At 54.9% G+C, this 18,245-nt stretch overlaps 2 protein-coding genes across 5 annotated transcripts in view; one reads left to right on the top strand and one right to left on the bottom strand.

The window, feature by feature from the left end:
* The first annotated feature begins 6,149 nt into the window (after window positions 1-6,149).
* LOC104150842 (urotensin-2 receptor) lies at window positions 6,150-8,123 on the top strand. The gene has a single exon (XM_009685305.2). The coding sequence runs from the start codon at window positions 6,655-6,657 to the stop codon at window positions 7,756-7,758; it is 1,104 nt and encodes a 367-aa protein (XP_009683600.2). The 5' UTR covers window positions 6,150-6,654; the 3' UTR covers window positions 7,759-8,123.
* Window positions 8,124-11,480: 3,357 nt separating this feature from the next.
* Window positions 11,481-18,245, bottom strand: part of SMURF1 (SMAD specific E3 ubiquitin protein ligase 1) — a 46,321-nt gene continuing 39,556 nt past the window's right edge. For 2 of the 4 annotated variants that reach the window (XM_068908357.1, XM_068908359.1), the window contains exons 15-18: window positions 17,829-17,949; window positions 16,882-17,083; window positions 15,976-16,060; window positions 11,481-15,161 (exon numbers count right to left, since the gene is read on the bottom strand). In XM_068908357.1, the coding sequence (XP_068764458.1) occupies window positions 15,062-15,161; window positions 15,976-16,060; window positions 16,882-17,083; window positions 17,829-17,949 (508 nt within the window). In that variant the 3' untranslated portion in view covers window positions 11,481-15,061. The remainder of the gene's footprint in view (window positions 15,162-15,975; window positions 16,061-16,881; window positions 17,084-17,828; window positions 17,950-18,245) is intronic. The other 2 variants (XM_068908358.1, XM_068908361.1) reach the window with 1 other exon arrangement.

The following is an 18,245-nucleotide window of genomic DNA, read 5'->3' as shown; positions in this document are numbered from 1 at the left end:
CAAGCGGCCTTGCTCCGCCCCCCTTCCGTCCTTTAAATGGTTTCGAGGGAAGGGGCGGGGCCTGGAAGGAAGGGGCGGGGCGAGGAAAGGGGCGGGGCGAGGGGCGGTACGTGCTTCGCTAGGGGAGGGGGCAGGCGTGTGTTCTGCCGAGGGGGGGCAGGTGTCCTATGGGGGGGGGGGGGGAGTAGGTCCCCTATGGGGGTGCTGTGCCAAGGGGGGGTGCAGGTGCCCTATGGGAGCGCGGGTGCCCTATGGGGGTGCTGTGCCAAGGGGGTGCAGGTGCCCTATGGGAGCGCGGGTGCCCTATGGGGGTGCTGTGCCAAGGGGGGGGTGCAGGTGCCCTATGGGAGCGCGGGTGCCCTATGGGGGTGCTGTGCCAAGGGGGTGCAGGTGCCCTATGGGGGTGCTGTGCCAAGGGGGGGGTGCAGGTGCCCTATGGGAGCGCGGGTGCCCTATGGGGGTGCTGTGCCAAGGAGGGGTGCAGGTGCCCTATGGGAGCGCGGGTGCCCTATGGGGGTGCTGTGCCAAGGGGGTGCAGGTGCCCTATGGGAGCGCGGGTGCCCTATGGGGGTGCTGTGCCAAGGGGGGGGTGCAGGTGCCCTATGGGAGCGCGGGTGCCCTATGGGGGTGCTGTGCCAAGGGGGTGCAGGTGCCCTATGGGAGCGCGGGTGCCCTATGGGGGTGCTGTGCCAAGGGGGTGCAGGTGCCCTATGGGAGCGCGGGTGCCCTATGGGGGTGCTGTGCCAAGGAGGGGTGCAGGTGCTCTATGGGAGCGCGGGTGCCCTATGGGGGTGCTGTGCCAAGGAGGGGTGCAGGTGCCCTATGGGGGTGCTGTGCCAAGGGGGGGGTGCAGGTGCCCTATGGGAGCGCGGGTGCCCTATGGGGGTGCTGTGCCAAGGAGGGGTGCAGGTGCCCTATGGGAGCGCGGGTGCCCTATGGGGGTGCTGTGCCAAGGGGGTGCAGGTGCCCTATGGGAGCGCGGGTGCCCTATGGGGGTGCTGTGCCAAGGGGGGGGTGCAGGTGCCCTATGGGAGCGCGGGTGCCCTATGGGGGTGCTGTGCCAAGGGGGTGCAGGTGCCCTATGGGAGCGCGGGTGCCCTATGGGGGTGCTGTGCCAAGGGGGTGCAGGTGCCCTATGGGAGCGCGGGTGCCCTATGGGGGTGCTGTGCCAAGGAGGGGTGCAGGTGCTCTATGGGAGCGCGGGTGCCCTATGGGGGTGCTGTGCCAAGGAGGGGTGCAGGTGCCCTATGGGGGTGCTGTGCCAAGGGGGGGGTGCAGGTGCCCTATGGGAGCTCCCTGGTGGGGGGGGTGCAGAACCCCTCCGGAGCACCCCGCGGAGGCGGCCCGGCTGGGACAGACTGCACCGGCCGGGGCAATAAACGCGGCGACGGCTGGCGCGTCGGGCCGCCCTGCGGCACCCTGCCTGGCACCCGCCGCCTCGCCGAGCCCCTTCCCAAGAGGCTGAATGAAGCTGAGCCGATTTTGCAACACACCCCGTTTCTGAGCCAGAAGAGGGTCCCTGTCATTGCTGGCAACCACGGGCGGCACGCGAGCGCGCCCAAGCGCGAAGGGGCGCGATGGAGCCGGCGCTTCGCGGCGGGGCTCACGCGACGCCCGCGCCGGCCGCTTTCGGTCTGGCCGCGAGCACAGCGACGCAGAGCGCCAGGCAGCGACCTCGGCCGAGGAGGGAGATGTTTGCACGCGTTAATCGCTGAACGGGAGTTATTAGTCACGGCCTGTATTCCCCTCTGCCGCGGGAGGCCGGGACGTGGAGAGCTGCCGAGGGCTGAGAAGGGGCACAAAAGGACGAGAAAAGATGCAAAGGGGCGAGAAGGGGCACCAGGGCATGAGAGGGATGCAAAGCGGTAAGAAGAGACAGAAAGGGACCAGAAGAGACAAAAACAGGACAAGACAAGACGCCAAATGACAAGAAGAGCTGCAAAAGGAGAAGAGGAGAGGCCGAAGCACCAGCCGGCCCCGCCGGGCGGCTGCCCCGGCTCCAAGGAGCGTCGACTCGCCCCGAGCCAGCCGCGGCCAGGGCCCTGCAGCCGTCATCGCTTTGCCCGGGACTCATCCGGCACAAATTCCCGCGTGGCGTTTTGCGGTGACACTGCACGGAGTCCCCTCCTGAGGGTGACGCGGGGCAGCCCGGCCCCGGCGCTCGCAGCCCTCGGCGTGTGGGCGGCAGAGCATCCCCGGGGCTGGAGACGCGCATGGCCGTGTCGTGCCCGGCGCCGAGCGCTGTCGTTAGTCCCGGCGCGCTCGTGGTGCGAGTCGGTGCTGGGGGAGGCATCGCCCACCCGACGGGCCGGCACGGTGCCCTTTGGGGCATCATGCGCCGCGCCGGCTCGGTAACCACAAGATGGGGCTGCGAGATCAGCGTCGCCGGACGCGTCGGCCGGATGCAACGCAGGCGGGAATCGCATCGCTGGATGTGTCGTCCCGGTGCAAAGCAGGCGGGAGGTGCAACACTGGACATGTTGTCCTTGTGCAATGCAGGCGGGAAGTGCAACGCTGGACGTGTCGTCCTTGTGCAACACAGGCGGGAATCGCATCGCTGGACGTGTCGTCCTTGTGCAACGCAGGCGGGAATCGCATCGCTGGACATGTCCCAGTGCAAAGCAGGCAGGAAGTGCAACGCTGGACGTGTCGTCCCGGTGCAACGCAGGCGGGAATTGCATCGCTGGACATGTTGTCCCAGTGCAACACAGGCAGGAAGTGCAATGCTGGACGTGTTGTCCCGGTGCAACGCAGGCGGGAATCGCAACACTGGATGTGTCGTCCTTGTGCAACGCAGGCGGGAATTGCATTGCTGGACATGTCGTCCCGGTGCAACGCAGGCGGGAATTGCAGCTACGGGGGCCAGCGCGGGGTGCAGCCGGACATTGGGGTGATTGGAGAGCAGGAGAGGAGGGTCGGGCACGCAGTGCGGCTTCTCCCTTGGCTGCACGGGCACGTACGCCACGCTCACCTTATCTGCAAAGCCCCAAATGCTTGAGCCCCGTTCAGCCCCCGCGCAGGCACCCACGGGCCATTTCAGAGCCAGGCCAACGGAGCAGGGACGGCGGCGGGAGGCAGCGCCGGGGACGGAGCCGGCTGGCGAGCCCCAGCCCCGGGCGCTACGCGGGCGCAGGCAGCAGCTCCGGTGCCGCAGGGTTTCGGCTGCGGTGGCGCGGGACCTCCGCCTGACCCTGCGGCAAGGCACGCGGCGAAGCGCCTCGTCTGCCGCCGGAGCCGGACTTGCCCGATCTGGCCGTATTTCTGGTGCTTCCGGCCATTTCTGGAGAACGGAAAACACATTAACTGCCTGAAATCAGGGTCCAGTCATTGCAGCCGTGGGATGCGCCACCTCCTTCCCTCTTTTTACATGCAGCACCAGCCCACCCGCCCCCAGCGAAACGCTGCTCATTTGCGTGTTGCTCTGTACGTGCCTCTAATTAGTCCCAAAGCCCTGCGAGCCGCCAGCTGTGATGGCACCCCAGCTGTGCTCGGTGCTGCACGGCCACCGCGGGACTCCCCAGCTCCGAGCGACGGGGCCAGGAGCCCCCGCGGCCGCCGCTTGCCCCTGGCCACCCGGCTTTGCTGCAGGGCAGAAGAGGGATGAGGGGAGGATGGGGCCGTGCTGCTGGGGCCCAGCGTGGGACCGGGCAGTGAGCAACCAGACTTCTGCGTCCTGCCCGGCTGCTGCTGCTGCCATGGCTGCTGCTGCTGGGAATTCCTGGTGATTTCTGGGGATGCTGGATCTAGAACTTTTCTAGGTGCTTCCCAGATCTAGAACCCTCCTAGGGTAGCTTCGCTCTAGAGCCTGGCTAGGACTTAATTCCTGGCATGCACTAGTGTTCCTAAACCAAGCACTTTTATAGGAAACCCCAGATCTAGAACCTTTGCTCAGGAACTCCTGCAACTAGAACATGTCTAGGCAATTCCAAGGTCCTCTTTGCTCTAGAGTACTTCCAGGATTCCCCAGCACCAGAACACTTTCAGAAAGGCTCAGACCTAGAACAGTTCTAGGTTCATTGGTCTAGAGCAGTCCTAGCTGCCCTGATCTAGCATGATTCTAGGCTCGCTGATCTAGAATGGTCATAAACTCATCGTCCCAGAACATTGTCAGGATTTCCCAGATCTGGAACAGTTTCCATGACTTCCACTGCTCTAGAACCCTTCTAGGAATTTCCAAACCAGGAGCATTCCCCGGATCCTCAGTCTAGAACCTTCTCAAGACCCCCGCCCCCCTGATTTAGACTGTACCAACCCAGAACCATTCTTGACTCACTGGCACGAAATGATTCTAGACTCCCTGGTCTAGAGCAGTTCTGGACTCAACAGCCCAGAATCTAGACTGCTTCCCAGTTCGCCAGTCCAGACCTGTTCTAGACTAATTGGCCTAGACCAGTTCTAGGTCCAGCAATCTAGAACCCTACCAAGATGTCCTCAGTCTTGAACCTTTCCAAGAATTTTGCTACACTATAACCTTTCCACAAATCCCACCGCGCTAGAATCCTAAATGTAGTGCTCCACTCTAGAACCCTTCCAGGAATTCCACATGTACACCCCCCCCTCCCCAAATCTAGAATGTTTCCAGGATCTTCCCTGCTTTAGAACCTCCCTCCAAACACCCTTTCTGGAACAGATCTAGACCTCCTGCAGATTCCACACCCCCCACTCCAGATCTAGAACACCTCCAGAGGCCTCCCCAGATCGAGAGCCTTTCCAGGGAACACATGTACACACACACACACACACACACACGTTCCATCCCACCACCTCCATCAGGAACCTCCTTGGGTTCCCCCGCTCAAGACCCCAGCAGAATTAAAGGAGGGAGGCCGGAAGCACCCTCTGCAGAGCCTCCTGCCAGACCGATGCCCACCGCCGGGAGGTGGCACCCGCCAGACCCGCACCCCCGTCCCCCCAGGAGCTCCTGGAGCTGCCAGAGCAGCAATTAAACCTTAACGAACCTGGCCCAGAGGGCTGCGATTTTGTCACCTCCTTCCTCCTGGAAACTTCATTCCAACTTTCCCTCCTCCCTTTCCCCTTGAGGAGGCGCTTCTAAAACTGAAGAAGTGCTGCGTTTCCGTATTTCTGAACCAGTGTGAAAATAATAAGAGAGCAGTATGTCCCCCGGTTCCTGCGAAACCACGAGGATGCTCAGAAGTGCTAGAAAAACCCCATCTGTTAGCAAATCCTGTGGCAGGTCTAAAGGGATCCCGGAGAAACCCGTCACCTTTTTCTGGCGGCCCAAATCCTTTCCTCTCCGCTCCGTTTGAAGGAATTAGTAGAATTTTTCACTCCTTGTTTCCTCCTCCTCTTTCTCCTTCCCAGGACGAACCCCGGCGAGACGCTGCGCGCCCTTGGCAGGAGCGGCAGCATGCCGGCAGCATGCCGGACCACTGGCCCCGGCCGCGGTGGCAGGGGGCGAACCGGAGCGCCCCGCGGGGCGGCTGCCCCGACGCGCTCCCCTTGCCGCCGGCGTCGCTCCTCCGGGGTGGCGATGCCCTGGCGCGGGCGAGCATCCGCCGCCCCGGCGCGGCCGCCCCTGCGCGACGGCTGAGGCCTGACGATTGCAGCGATGGGCGAAGCCTGCCGGGGCTTTGCAGGGGCTCGGCGGTTACTAACGGGGTGCTGGGGCTGGCGGCGGCGGGGCGACGCGGTGGGGGAAGGACCGAGGGCAGGTCGCAGGGCGACCAAGGTCTCTGCACCATCCCCTCCTGCGAGCGGCGGGGGGGGGCTGAAGCTCGGCCGCGCGGAGAGCGCGGGAGCAAGCGCGTCTTAGGCAGAGAAACGAGCCGTCCCCCCCCTCCCCGGTAACCTGCTCCCTGAGCCCAAAGCCGCCGGCGCCGGGGCGGGGGGAGAGCCGGGCGCAACGGCCACCGCAGCCCGGCAGGCAGCTTGCTGCCGGGGAAGAGGCCGGGTCCGGCTCAGCGCCGCGGAGGGGACCACCAGGCGCGGCCGTGCTCGTGCCCTCCGCGCAGGCAGCGGTGACAAATCCCACCTCCGCGGGGCCGCCGGCGCCCCAGTCCCCTCCCTCGCCGCCCGCGCGCAGCGCCAGCGCCCGCTGCAGCCGGCCGAGGGGGAGCGGAGCCGGCGGGAGCGGACGGCGCTGGCCCCCAGCCCCGACGCCGTGGCCCACCTCCGCTGGGACGGGCACGGGCAGCTCTTCGATCGGCGGCCACGGGGTTTTTAACTTGGCACGGAGAGCCGGCGGCGGCCGCTCGGCGTCCCGCACCAGCTGCGATTTCCCACGGAGCGAAACCTGGGGCAGGCGGGAGGGGAGCGAGACGTCGCGATTCACTCGCTGGCAGCCCGAACGGCGTCCCGGCAGCGCCCAGGAGGCCGCCGAGCCGACGCCGCCTCAGTCTCCGCCGGGAAGGGGTCAGCTGCGCCTCTGGATTTCTCCCGACGCCAGCGCCGGAGCCGAACCGCCTCGGTCTTGCGTCCGTCGGGGTCCGTCGGAGCACGCGCCGCTAAAAGCAGGGGTTGTTCGAAAGCTGTGAGTGAGCGAGGGCTGGTTCGGGGAAGGGGGACGATGCTCCGGCACTGAGCGGGACCTCGATGCGCTGCGTGGCGTGGGGTCCTCCCGTGCCCGGCAGCTGCGAGGTCGTCTTGCGGCTGGGAAGCGGCTCGTAGCGCCAGGGGACGCGCCGGGGGCTCAGGATGGAGCCGAGCCCCTGCGTTTCCGTGCCCTGCCACCCCAGGAACGCCAGCGCTTCGGCCAACGCCACCTTGGAAGCCCTTGGCAATGCCAGCGACCTCTTGGTCACCTCCTTCCTCAGCTGCATCCTGGCCACGATGTGCCTGGTTGGCGTGGTGGGCAACATCTACACGCTGGTGGTCATGAACATCTCCGCTAGGTTCACTGGCTCCATGTACGTTTATATCGTCAACTTAGCCCTGGCCGATCTCCTGTACTTATCCACCATCCCCTTCGTGGTCTGTACGTACTTCGTGAGGGACTGGTACTTCGGAGACCTGGGCTGCAGGATCCTCTTCAGCCTCGACCTCCTCACCATGCACGCCAGCATCTTCATCCTCACCATCATGAGCACCGAGAGGTACCTCGCCGTCGTCAGGCCCTTGGACACCCTGGGCAGATCGCGGGACTGCCGGCGGACCCTCACCTGCCTGGTGTGGCTGGTGTCCTTCATCCTCTCCCTGCCGACCATGATCCTCATCGACCTCCGCATCAGCCACCGCAACGGGGTGACCAAGCGCATGTGCCACCCCACGTGGCGGATGGAGACCTACAGGGTGTATCTCACCATCCTCTTCCACACCTGCATCCTCGCCCCGGGCCTCATCATCTGCTGCCTGTACATCAAGCTGGCTCGGACCTACTGGAGGTCTCAGGTGGCTTTTTCCAGCACCAAGGAAACGAGCAGATGTCCCAAGCAGAAAGTCCTCTATATGATCTTCAGCATCGTGCTCGCTTACTGGGCTTGTTTTGTACCCTTCTGGCTGTGGCAGCTGTTCAGCATCTACCGCTCGGAGCCGGGGCGCCTCGCCAGCAGCACAGTTGTCTACATCAACTTCCTGGTGACCTGCCTGGCCTACAGCAACAGCTGCATCAACCCCTTCCTCTACACCCTCCTCTCCAAAAACTACAAGGAGTACTTGAGGAGCCGGCAGGCGGGCGGCCGCAGCCTCCCCGCCGCCCCGGCCCGCCGCCGCTCCTCGGCGGGGTCCTCCGGCCGCCGCACCGGCCCCGATGCCGCCGCCCGGCTCCAGGGTGGCCCCGGCGAGGACGTCTGCTCCCTGTGAGAGGCGGCCGGGCGGGCGGCCGGGGCAGGGAGGTGAGGGCGCACCAGCGGGGCGCTGGGGAGCCGATCAGCTGCATCGCCCCGGTGCAAACCCTGCGCCTCCCTCCGCGTCCCGTCGGCGCTCGGGTTTGGGAGGGGGAGGCGGGGGGCTCTGCACCCGCTGCCCACCGGGGCGGCAGGCGGATGCGCGCGGAGGAGATCGCTGCTCCGCTCGGAGCCAAGCGGCTCACGCAAGTTTACATAAGGCCTTAGGCCCGGAGCAGCCGGGCCAGGGGAGGGCACACGGCGCACGGAGAGCGCCGCGGCGCTCCGGCAGCGGGCACCAGCCAAAGATTTTAAGGATCACTTAATCCTTGGCAGCGACGGTTCTTTAAAAAAAAAAAAAAAAAAGAAAGAAAGAAAGAAAGAAAGGAAAGAAGAAGTTGAGGTTTTAAATCCGATGGAGCTGAATTGGAAACACAGATGCTGCTCATTTCTCCCGGCCGGGACCGGCTGGTTTCAGCTGCGCTGGCAGGCGGGCGCGTGGCCGGGCCGGCGCCGCGGGCCTCGGCGGGCTGCGCCGTCGGTTAGGGCAAAGGAAGGGGGAAAAGTCGGTTCCCTGGGGGGAGACGGCTCCGACGGCCGGACCGCTACGAACCCTTTGAGAAGCGGCTTGCTCGCAGCTCGGTTTCTATCTAGCTCACGAAAACTGATTGCTTGGCGGCTTTGTTAGAAAAAGCAATTTCCTGGAGGAAACCAGGGCTCCCGACTCCCGTTGCAAGCGCTGCGGGGAACCCGTTTTCCTGCCTCGTTGCGCGCAAGCGCCGGGAGCCGACGCTCCTCGAACCCACCCGGGCTCGAGGGCTGCGACAAGAGGCAGGAACCAGGCAGGGCGCGAAGCCGCCGGTCCCTCCCTCCTGGGAGCATCCTCCCCGCGGCGGGGCGGCTTACTGAGAGACCCTTGCTGCGCGTCGGGGTCAGCCCGGTGAGAGACGAGCTGCGAGCAGAGCGGCTGCCCGTCCCGGCAGCGAGGAAGGGGGCCGGGAGCTGCCGCTACTTCTGTAAAATAAAACCGAACTTTGACAGGAGGCGGCTTGGCTCTTTTCTAGGAGGCGGCCGGGCCGTCCTGCGATTCTGCCGCGGGCCGGGGTGCCGCCGTTCCCCTCGGAGGCCGCCGGCAGCGCGACGAACCGGGCAAGGCCGAGGAGGCCCGGGCGGAGGGGGAAGCCCCCGTGCCCTCCCGCCGCCTGCCCCGGCCTCGCCGCGCGGGAGCCCCGAGGGGCCCCGGGCCAAGGCCGGCCCCGACCTGCCCCCTCCGCTCCGGCCGGAGGAGCCCCCCGCACCGCGGGGCCGGGCCGCCGGGCGCTTCTGTCTAAGCCCAGCTCCTCCTCGCTCTCCTTCTAGGGTCTTTGAGGTTTTTGGACCCCCCCACCCACCCACCCCAAAGAGTCGCTGTTTGTTTAATCAGCACCCGATTCGCCTCACGCTTCAAAGCCGGCCGGACCGAACGCTCTGCCAGAGGGATTCAGCGCCCTGCGGCTCTTGCCGACGAGGGCTGCCTCCGCGCAGGACTCCTCTCGCCTGCTCGTCTCTCCCCACTCAGCGCCTCGGCCAGAAGTTTCCTCTGGCGGGTCTTGACTTAAAGCCGAGACCGTTCGAGCCCCGTGGCGGGGGCTCCCTCGCCGTGCCCCCGGCCTCTCCGCAGAGCTGCCGCGGCCCAGCGCCAGCCCGACCCGCGCCCGACGCGCCGAGGAACGGCCGCAAAGCCGCTCGCCCGCCCTCCCACCGCTCCCCTTCCTGCAGGCGGCGAGAGCCAGGCTGTGGGAGCGAGAAAACATCTGGCCTCGCGGCTAACCGGGCTGTGCCTGACCTGCGGGAGCCGCCAGCTGCGCGGGCAGCCCCCGGCGCTGGGGGTTGGCAGAGGGCGGCAGCGTCCCGCTCCCAAGGGACGCGATACGGCTCCCGGCGAGGCGGGAAGACGTCCTGGACGGGGCACGTTGCGCGGGTTGTCCACCCAGCAAGCGGGACGTTTGGGTTTAGCAAGATCAGAAAGCGAGGCAGTAACCTGCCTCCCTCCCTCCGCTTAAAGGATCCTATCCGTAACTGTTTATTGGCAAAGCTTGCGGGTTGTGGTTTTATTTAAGCCACATGTGAAGAAAGGCTGAAAAAGAGAAATGACCGGGAGGGTTCAAATTGTAAACCAGCAACAGAAAATAAGCAGAGGTCTGTCAGCGCGAACTGCCTGCAGATCAAACCCCGTTCTGCCTCGCATTTTTTAAAGTCAGTACTCCTGGGCAGGGGCTGTCTTTCCCCAGGCAGGCAGGCACAGCGCCCAGGACACAGGAGCACCACTATAAATCAGGAGAGAGGAAAAAAAAAATTGTCACCTCTAGAGCTTTTCACAGGACTGTTTTTTATAAGTCCTGCAGAAAGAGGCAGACTGGAAAACTTAACCGGAGGAATTTGACTGACCTGCCAAACGTCTGTGTAAGAGACGGTAAACTACTTGAGCTCTATAAGCTTTCTTAACCAGAAGATTCATCTTCTGCTGTCTCTTCAAACGCTTCACATAGTGCAAAAGTCCTACCACTTTCCACCAGCAACCACTGCACGACAAACCGAAGCCACCGCAGCAGCCTACAGGAATCCTTTTCCCTTTCAATGAGGTCCGTGTGCCAAAAGATTAGCAGAGACCAGCGGTACTTCTGCAAACGTTTATTAAAACACGAAGCAGCCCAAGTGTTTGACAGTACTGACAGCATTTCTTGCTCCAACCAGGCAAGCGACAGTTGCTCAACCCCTCCTGCGGGCCGGCGCGAGGGGACGGACGAACCGTCCGCTCCGCAGTCCCTTCCTCACTGCGCGCTAGGGCGCTTGACCACGCGGCTCGTGAAGGTACTTGGAGAAGAGGAAGGATCACGAAACGATTCCCTTTCTGTAGCACACGATACACAGAGCAGAGACAGGAGAGCCTTCGGCTTTAGGGAGGGAAGGCAACACTGCGGCACGCCAGGCTCGGCGGCCACTGCCGACGACGGCCAGCGCCGGCAGCAGAGGGACTCGGCGCCCCTCTTTCTCCACTTGCAAAACATCACCAATTAGAGAAATACAGGAAAGCAGAGTTTCATCAGCATTAATCTTTCTCTGACGATCATTAACGGGGGATATCAGGTTTTCCTGAGAACTGAGACTTTGGAAAAAAAATAGGAAAAAAAAGAGAGAAGGGAAACAGATTGAAGTGGTAAATACTCAGCTGGAGAATGAATGCAACAAAAGCCTTCTACCCGGAAAGGAGAGGTTTCATCTGGGCAGTCTATATAAATCACCGTTCAGCCAGCTGCATTTCCAAGCTGTTCCACAGCTCGTCCACCCAGCTCTGCCCCGACGTCACCCGCTGCTCTGGCACCCAAACCTAGAACGAGGCGAGACGATTTGGCGAGAAAACGCGATGCCCAATAACCACTAGAGACCAGTCGCTGCTAGCGCCGGTAGGGCTTCATTATGCTGAACTCTGGCTCTGTCAGACTGGTTTTTTCTAGCCTTACTCAGTATTTCATAATGCTACAGGATTTTTAAGGACATCACTACTTTTGTTGCTGTTGTTGTCCTCCTTAACACTACGACTCGACCCCCTCGCCACCTCCCCTAGCTAAGCACAGCACAGCACTATCACACTCTTTAGTTATGAACAGCGCAATTTTCCTACAGCTTCCTTTAAACAAACAAAATGGTGGATAGCAAGAGTTTAAAGTTGTGAGTTTATTGCATATGTAACAAAAATGAACATGACCTCCTGGGTCCAGCCTACTATACAATCACTGTTTATTCCAGCTGGTTCCATAACCACATTAAATAGAACTAGTATTTCTTTAAATACTTTGATTTAGACATAAAATGAAACATTAGTGTACAACTTCCACAAAATAAATCTGCAATAAAAACAGTGGGAAGAATAACAAGGATAGCAGCAATACTTAAACATGACATTACAAAATAATAAATTAAAAAAATACATTATAAAGTGGTTGAGGAACAAAAATTAACAAATTAAAAACAGATCCATACTGTGTTTCTGGGAACTTGCAGTGCCACACGGCCCTGAATCTGGGCACTGGCTACGGAGGGCACGGCGGCCGGATCTCTAATTTACAAGATCTGTTGGATTTCATAACCACCTCGACTTGAACTAAGTACACACACTGCTGAGCAAACTTCGATTTCACCGTCTGGAGCTTCAAGCAGCCTTTTGGAAACAAGGTCTTCTCTAACATAATGCCCAAGTTGACACTAACATTCATAAAACAATCTCAGTTCTTCTCTATTTAAAAACACAAGCAGAGTGGTGGTCTCCTACATCCCTGAGCATATAGTATAGGCTGATGAGCAGTACCAGGGCAAGTACTGGAGGTCTGTGCCGCAGGACCAGGTTCTAGGCTTGCCTTTAGAACAAGAGACACATGGTACCTTGCAATGCCTTCAGGTCTGATCCAAGAAGTATTCGTGTACAAGGTGGAACGTGTAATGACAGAACGAGACTCAGACTTTTCCATGTTATTCTTTGGGCAAGCTTGAGAAATATCAACCAGTTCCAATGCTGGTAGACAACATGGGAATGAACACACTTGCAAATTCAGATAGCTGAGGTTACCAGAACAGCCCCCGAAACCTCGGAGAATCAGTGCCTCAAGCCTTGCAAACGCTTGTTTGTTTTTCAATCCTTCTTTGGCCTTGAAACCAGCCGTAAGAAGAATAAATTATCACTTAAAACCCATACTACCTCACTTTATTTTTGCCATCCATCCAACCAGCTTTAAGGCCTGCCTCAAATGCATGTACAGAACAATACAAAAAAACCCCACAATCTTTATCATCACTGAAGTGGCACAAAATTGCAAAGACAACACGATGGGAGAGGTGGTGAAGCTGTTTAAAAAGAGAACTGAAGTAATTAAAAAGACAGCGCCCTATTCTCATTATTGTCAGCATGGAGGAGGTACCTGGACAAGGGCTTTTAAATACAGCAAAAAACATACGGACTTTTCAAAACAACAATCCTTGCCTATTCTTATTTTGTGCATTCAATAAAACACTGACCTAGCAAAGACATTAGGAACTATCTTATGTCAACTGTGTCATTGACATAAAGCTACTTGACCTATAGACCTCAGAATCAAGGGCCTTTCTTTACCTTTACCTCGCTGGGTTTTTACAGAGCCAGTTGTGCTGCATGTCGAGCTTGCAAGAGAGGATTTTTGTTAGTGGTGGGTTTCAGTCTTCTGAACTCCTTCAGCAGAAATTCCACATGAGACTGCATGCAAAACTTTTGGACGATAATCCATTTTGGATTTTTCCTATCTGACTGGTTTATTGCACATTCAAACATACCGAAAGGATTAGGTGCACTCTACGAACAGGTATGACTTCGCAGCCGTTTTGAAATGCCAGGGCCACAGGAATTCTGCTCCTCAGCCCAAGACTGTACAGACGGTCATCTGCAGAGGGCTGCATTTTCTCTTTTTACAGCAGCAGTCGCACAATTTCCTTTCTGTCCCAATAACTAGTACTGCAGAAACTGATCCCCAAGCGCCAGAAGATTCCTACGGAACATGGGTCTAAATATATCTCTCTCCTATATAGTCTTGCAGTATGAGCATCTTTAGCCACCCTGTGCAAATCTCACAATATGGTACAATTTTACACCTCCAATGCAATCCTCACTCTCAACATCAAATCACAAGAATTATGGTCAATGGAAAAACAAAACAAAAGGAGAAAGATGCCAGGATTTTGACAAGTATCTAACTTTCTGTCCTATCACAGTTTAAAGCTATTATCAAATTCAATTAAAAAAAGACAAAATAGAAGTATTCCAGTAGACATCATCTAAGAACAATCTCTTACCCACAGCTGAATTTCAATGCACTATTCCATAAACATAACATCTGTTAAATGTTTCAGTAATGAATCTCTCTAAAAATCAGGCTTGCCAAAGAAAAAACATCCTATACAAGCAAGTCTGCTTTACTTAAGTTTAGACATGTTTGATAGATAACTGGAACTTTCTGAAATCATGTTATTTGTTAAAATACTGTCTCATCATCGTGTGCAAACTGGAAAAAATGTTAGCGATTCAGGTATTTGATTTGCTTTTGTTTCCCCTGGGAAGTCATTTTAGCGATGTGTTAGAGAACAAACCTTTTAATATTAGTTTCAGATATTTGAAAAAATAGCCTTATATGGCTCTCTGGAGAAACCTTCATCCCTACAGAACTGAAGTCATAAATCCTTCCGATAGCTTTACCTAACATTTAAAACGTACTCACTATATAGTTACCCTTTTACATCATCCTCCAGATAAGCCTTTCCCAAGGCCAAAAAACTTCAGAACAGAAGTCTACTCTGTTAACTTAACTTTTAGCATTTTCCATGAGTCTTAGAATTTCAAGTCACACAAACACATCTCAGATAAAACAGTGGCACAGAAATCACAGCTTTGGGATTGAATTAATTTTGTCCTTTGTCTCCTCCTTAAAAGGCTCCTCTGCGAGGTACTCAAATCTGAACGAACCACGGAAAGTAAATCTGCAGGAGGAAATATTGTTTTCATGTGCAAAACAATTCAACCAGGACAACCAAAAAGAAATCATACAATACCATTTAAGCTGTCCCAGATTCCTTCACTTTTCTCAAGGTGAGCCACAGTTTTCACTGGGAGCTTCCTGCTAAGGCAGAATGTCATTTTCTTTGCCTTTCAGTTAAACGTTCATATGGAGTTATTTTCTGCTAGAAATTTACTTTTTAAACAGCTGTTTAAAATGTGCAATGTAAATTCTAGTGCCAGTCAGACGCTCAGCACTCGCTGGACTCTACGAGGGCTCAAGCTTGATTTAAGACAAACCAACCAGATAAGCCTACACCAGTTTCAGGTCCTCCACAAATCAAGCTCATTCTCGACTACACTTTGATTCTCCTATAAAAAAAACCCCACAGGTCACTGACCCTATCACAATATGTGTTACAAATCTAGCAGAATGTCCTGTGTAACCAAAGCCAAATACTGAACTTGGCTGCATTTCATTTTATGGGGGATGGAAGAAGGGGGAAGAGGTTATTGTAACAAAAACGGGAGAAAACACAGTTGGAAACCACCAACAAAAGCCCCTACCCCCACCCTCATCCACCAACAACGGAAGGGAACAACTCCGTCTGTAAGTTGTCTAGAGTTCCAATGCTTCAGACAGCTTAGCAGGAAGTTCACAGCAAGCTTCTTCTAGCTTTTGATTTGGTGGTCCATGAGCTAGCATCTGTTTCCTTTGGTTGCTTTTTCACTCCACAGCAAACCCACATGTCTCTTCCACAGCTGTCAACAGCTTCTCGTAAAGCTTCTCGTATGACTCATAAGGCGGAATGTCAATCCGGTTAAAGCTAGAGGCAAAATAAAAGCATATTGCAGCATACGAGTCTAAAGCATTTCTGGAAAAAAATATTTACATCAGCTACGTACAGGCAGAATTTGTAAAATCATTGGCAAAGAAAGCATCAGCCGCTTTCGTGGCCAAAGGAGACAAGATAAAACAGCCACATTTCCACAGCTGGAATGCACAACTTACTAGGGCTGCATGTGGAGGGCTCAAGGGGATGAGACAGGGAGCAGATGCAGGGGACTTGCAAATAAAGCAAGACAGACAGACAGACAGACCTACTTCCTCCTCTGCCTGCAGAAAATCCGTGCCTCTTCTGAAATGGTTTCCTTTCCCTAGAGTGTGTCATCTATACAAGAGCTCAATTCTGTGCTTACGCTCTACCAATAGCACACTTTTTCTAAATTTTAAATCTGAAAAACTATTCTTCATAAGCCCAAAGGCGACAGTATGATGACGTTCTTATGCACTTCACTCAAAGCAAAAGGATACCCATTGCTAGAAGTCATTTATCGGTCAATGCTTTTGCTGAACACGTGGAAATAAACATCCTACAAACTTCTCACTACCCAGAATAATCATCCTGAGGATAGACCAAAGCCACAGATAATACAGGAGACATAAATCAAGCTATAAGAACAGAAGTCAAATATACTGCTACCTACAGAGCACAGATATGTCCAAGCTAGCAGAGCCCACTTGGATTCACCTCTGCACATAACCCGGTTAATCCATAGTCAGGACCAACAGAGTGGAGTGTACTTTAAACCAAGACAAAGGGAAAGCAAGCACTGACATGCAGAATGTTTTCATCTTACCAAGTGTGGGCTTTTGGAAGGTTGTCTGTGTTTGCATCTATTAAATGGATGGTAAACAGTCTGGGTCCTGCAGCGCCTGTAGAACCTTACAGACAGACATTCTAGTTAATGCACTTCAGCAAAACATCATTCGTGCACACAGAATTTGCTATTTATAAAAACACAAGAGAAAATTACCATTCCAGCTGCAAATACAAGTATGCCACAGGCTAAATCTGTGCATCAGCCTTGGAGCTGAAGGCATGACAACAGCGGGGGGCTGTTGATGATCAAGAACTTGCAGACTAGTAGTTTAGAAAACAGCCAAGTTTTATATTAACAAACCTGCCCCTTCAAAAATGAAAAGACTTCAGTATGAAGCAGCCGTCCTTGTAAAACAGAACTGTATATTCTAATTTGCAAGATCAAGTTGACTGCCAGACAACAGACAGAACGTTATCAGGAGAATCACAGCAGCCTAGGACACTGCCACCTCTTCTGATGGCAAAATCAGAGTTTTTGGGAACTTGTTATAGAGTCTAAAGGCTTGTTGCCGCACAATGAAGGCAGTACAATTTTCACGTGCAAGAAAGTTGTTCAGTCAGCTCTATAATCATGTGTGCGCTTCCATGCGACAATTTTAACAACGTCAGGCCACACCATCGTAAGAGACTGATAAGCTAATATTGACACCAGCCAAAGTGCTATGTGATGACAGATTTGCCGGCTCATATCACTGTCGGCAATGGCTAAAGTGTTCCTCATCAGGAGAGCTGCTGACAAATGTAAAGCTGCTCTTGGCATTAAAAATTCTAAGCAACCAAGTTATCCAGTAACACGCTGATATTCTACGAGGGCCTAGTAAATACCACACGATTTTTATCGCTTTCTTCCATTGCAGATTAACTCTGCCTCCTCATCAGTCACCTTGTAAAGCCTTGAAACCTTGAAGTGGGACACGTGTCGACCCCGTCACAAACTGCAACAGTCTGGCCCTTCTTTCCTCATCAAACGTTTCCACTGCTTGCCAGAACCACTTTACAATATTGCTATCTGCCATGCAGTGCTTTAGACGTGTGTTTGACTTCCAGTCATTCAGGTCTATCTTATCCAGGCCGCCTATAATTAGCTGTTGAAGGATTAGAAATCATTTTAACATTCAAAGTCATTTCGGGTTTGCTGCTATAAAACACACAAACTCTTTAACAAAGTGTAACATTCTTTAAGCGCTTGAACCTCCTTTTTGGTACACAGTAACGCTACAAAAATAAGTTAGCTCAGGAAGTAACTCTCTCCAGTTAAACTGAAACGAAAACTGGGCAGAGGGCAGCATTACATTCGGCATTTACCCGAATGTAAAATTTCACAAGAAACTAGAGTCAAAAAGCCCCTTCAAGACCTGCTTTTTAAATCTATCTTACCTGAAAAGTACAGCATAGCTTTGTAAGGGTTCAGCTCAGACCCTGAAGACAGAATGCCCTCTACTGAGCTATGCACAACAGGATTTCCCCCACGGAGGCTTTCTCTGGAGGTGCCAATACCAACCACCACCGAATCCTACTTAGTTTATCCCAATGCACTCGTTGATTTGTTGTACCGTAACAGACAACGACTACAGAACAGTTTGCATCTGTTTTCTGATGTCACTTGTTAGAGGCTCTGACACAGACTGGACCTATTACTTCAACCTCTTTTCCAGAGTAAAGCAGGTTGCAAAATACTTAAAAGGAAGGCACTGCTGGCTGTGATTCTAAACATCTAACCATTTCGGTACATCAGTTGTAATAACTTGGGTTGCTGATTTATTTTGATCAGCTCTTGATGGTGGGTTATGCAAATTACAAAATAATATTCTAAATGAATGAAGAATATACCTCAAGTTCCTTCTGGTCAAAAGGCTTGAGGAGATGTTGAGGAATAAGTTCATTAAAACCCTTCTGCAGAGCCAGGAACTGTGCCTCTATTCCTCTCATAAATCGCCAGTTTACATACAACCTGCAAAAAACAAACAAAAAAAACCCTGAAAGGAGGTAGGGGTAATGAGATAGATGGGCCTTGGGCTTTTTTTTTTTTTTTTTTTTTAAATATCAGAGCTGGAAAACACTCATTTTACAGAGGAGCTAACTTTAATACATACATTTTGGTTTTAAAAGGAGTGCTTAGTAAATCCTTTTCCATCAACAGTTAATTGTTGCACCATCAATAGACAAACAAGGAAAAATTCACAACTTAAATAATCTTTCCAGGTCTTACAGCAGTCTGTTGTACGAGAACAGTCATGTAATTTATAA

This window comes from Struthio camelus, chromosome 15 (genome assembly GCF_040807025.1).
Source record: "Struthio camelus isolate bStrCam1 chromosome 15, bStrCam1.hap1, whole genome shotgun sequence".
Classification (NCBI taxonomy): Eukaryota; Metazoa; Chordata; class Aves; order Struthioniformes; family Struthionidae; genus Struthio; species Struthio camelus.
Note: the sequence above shows the minus strand (reverse complement) of the source record. Positions and strands in the feature narration are given on the sequence as shown.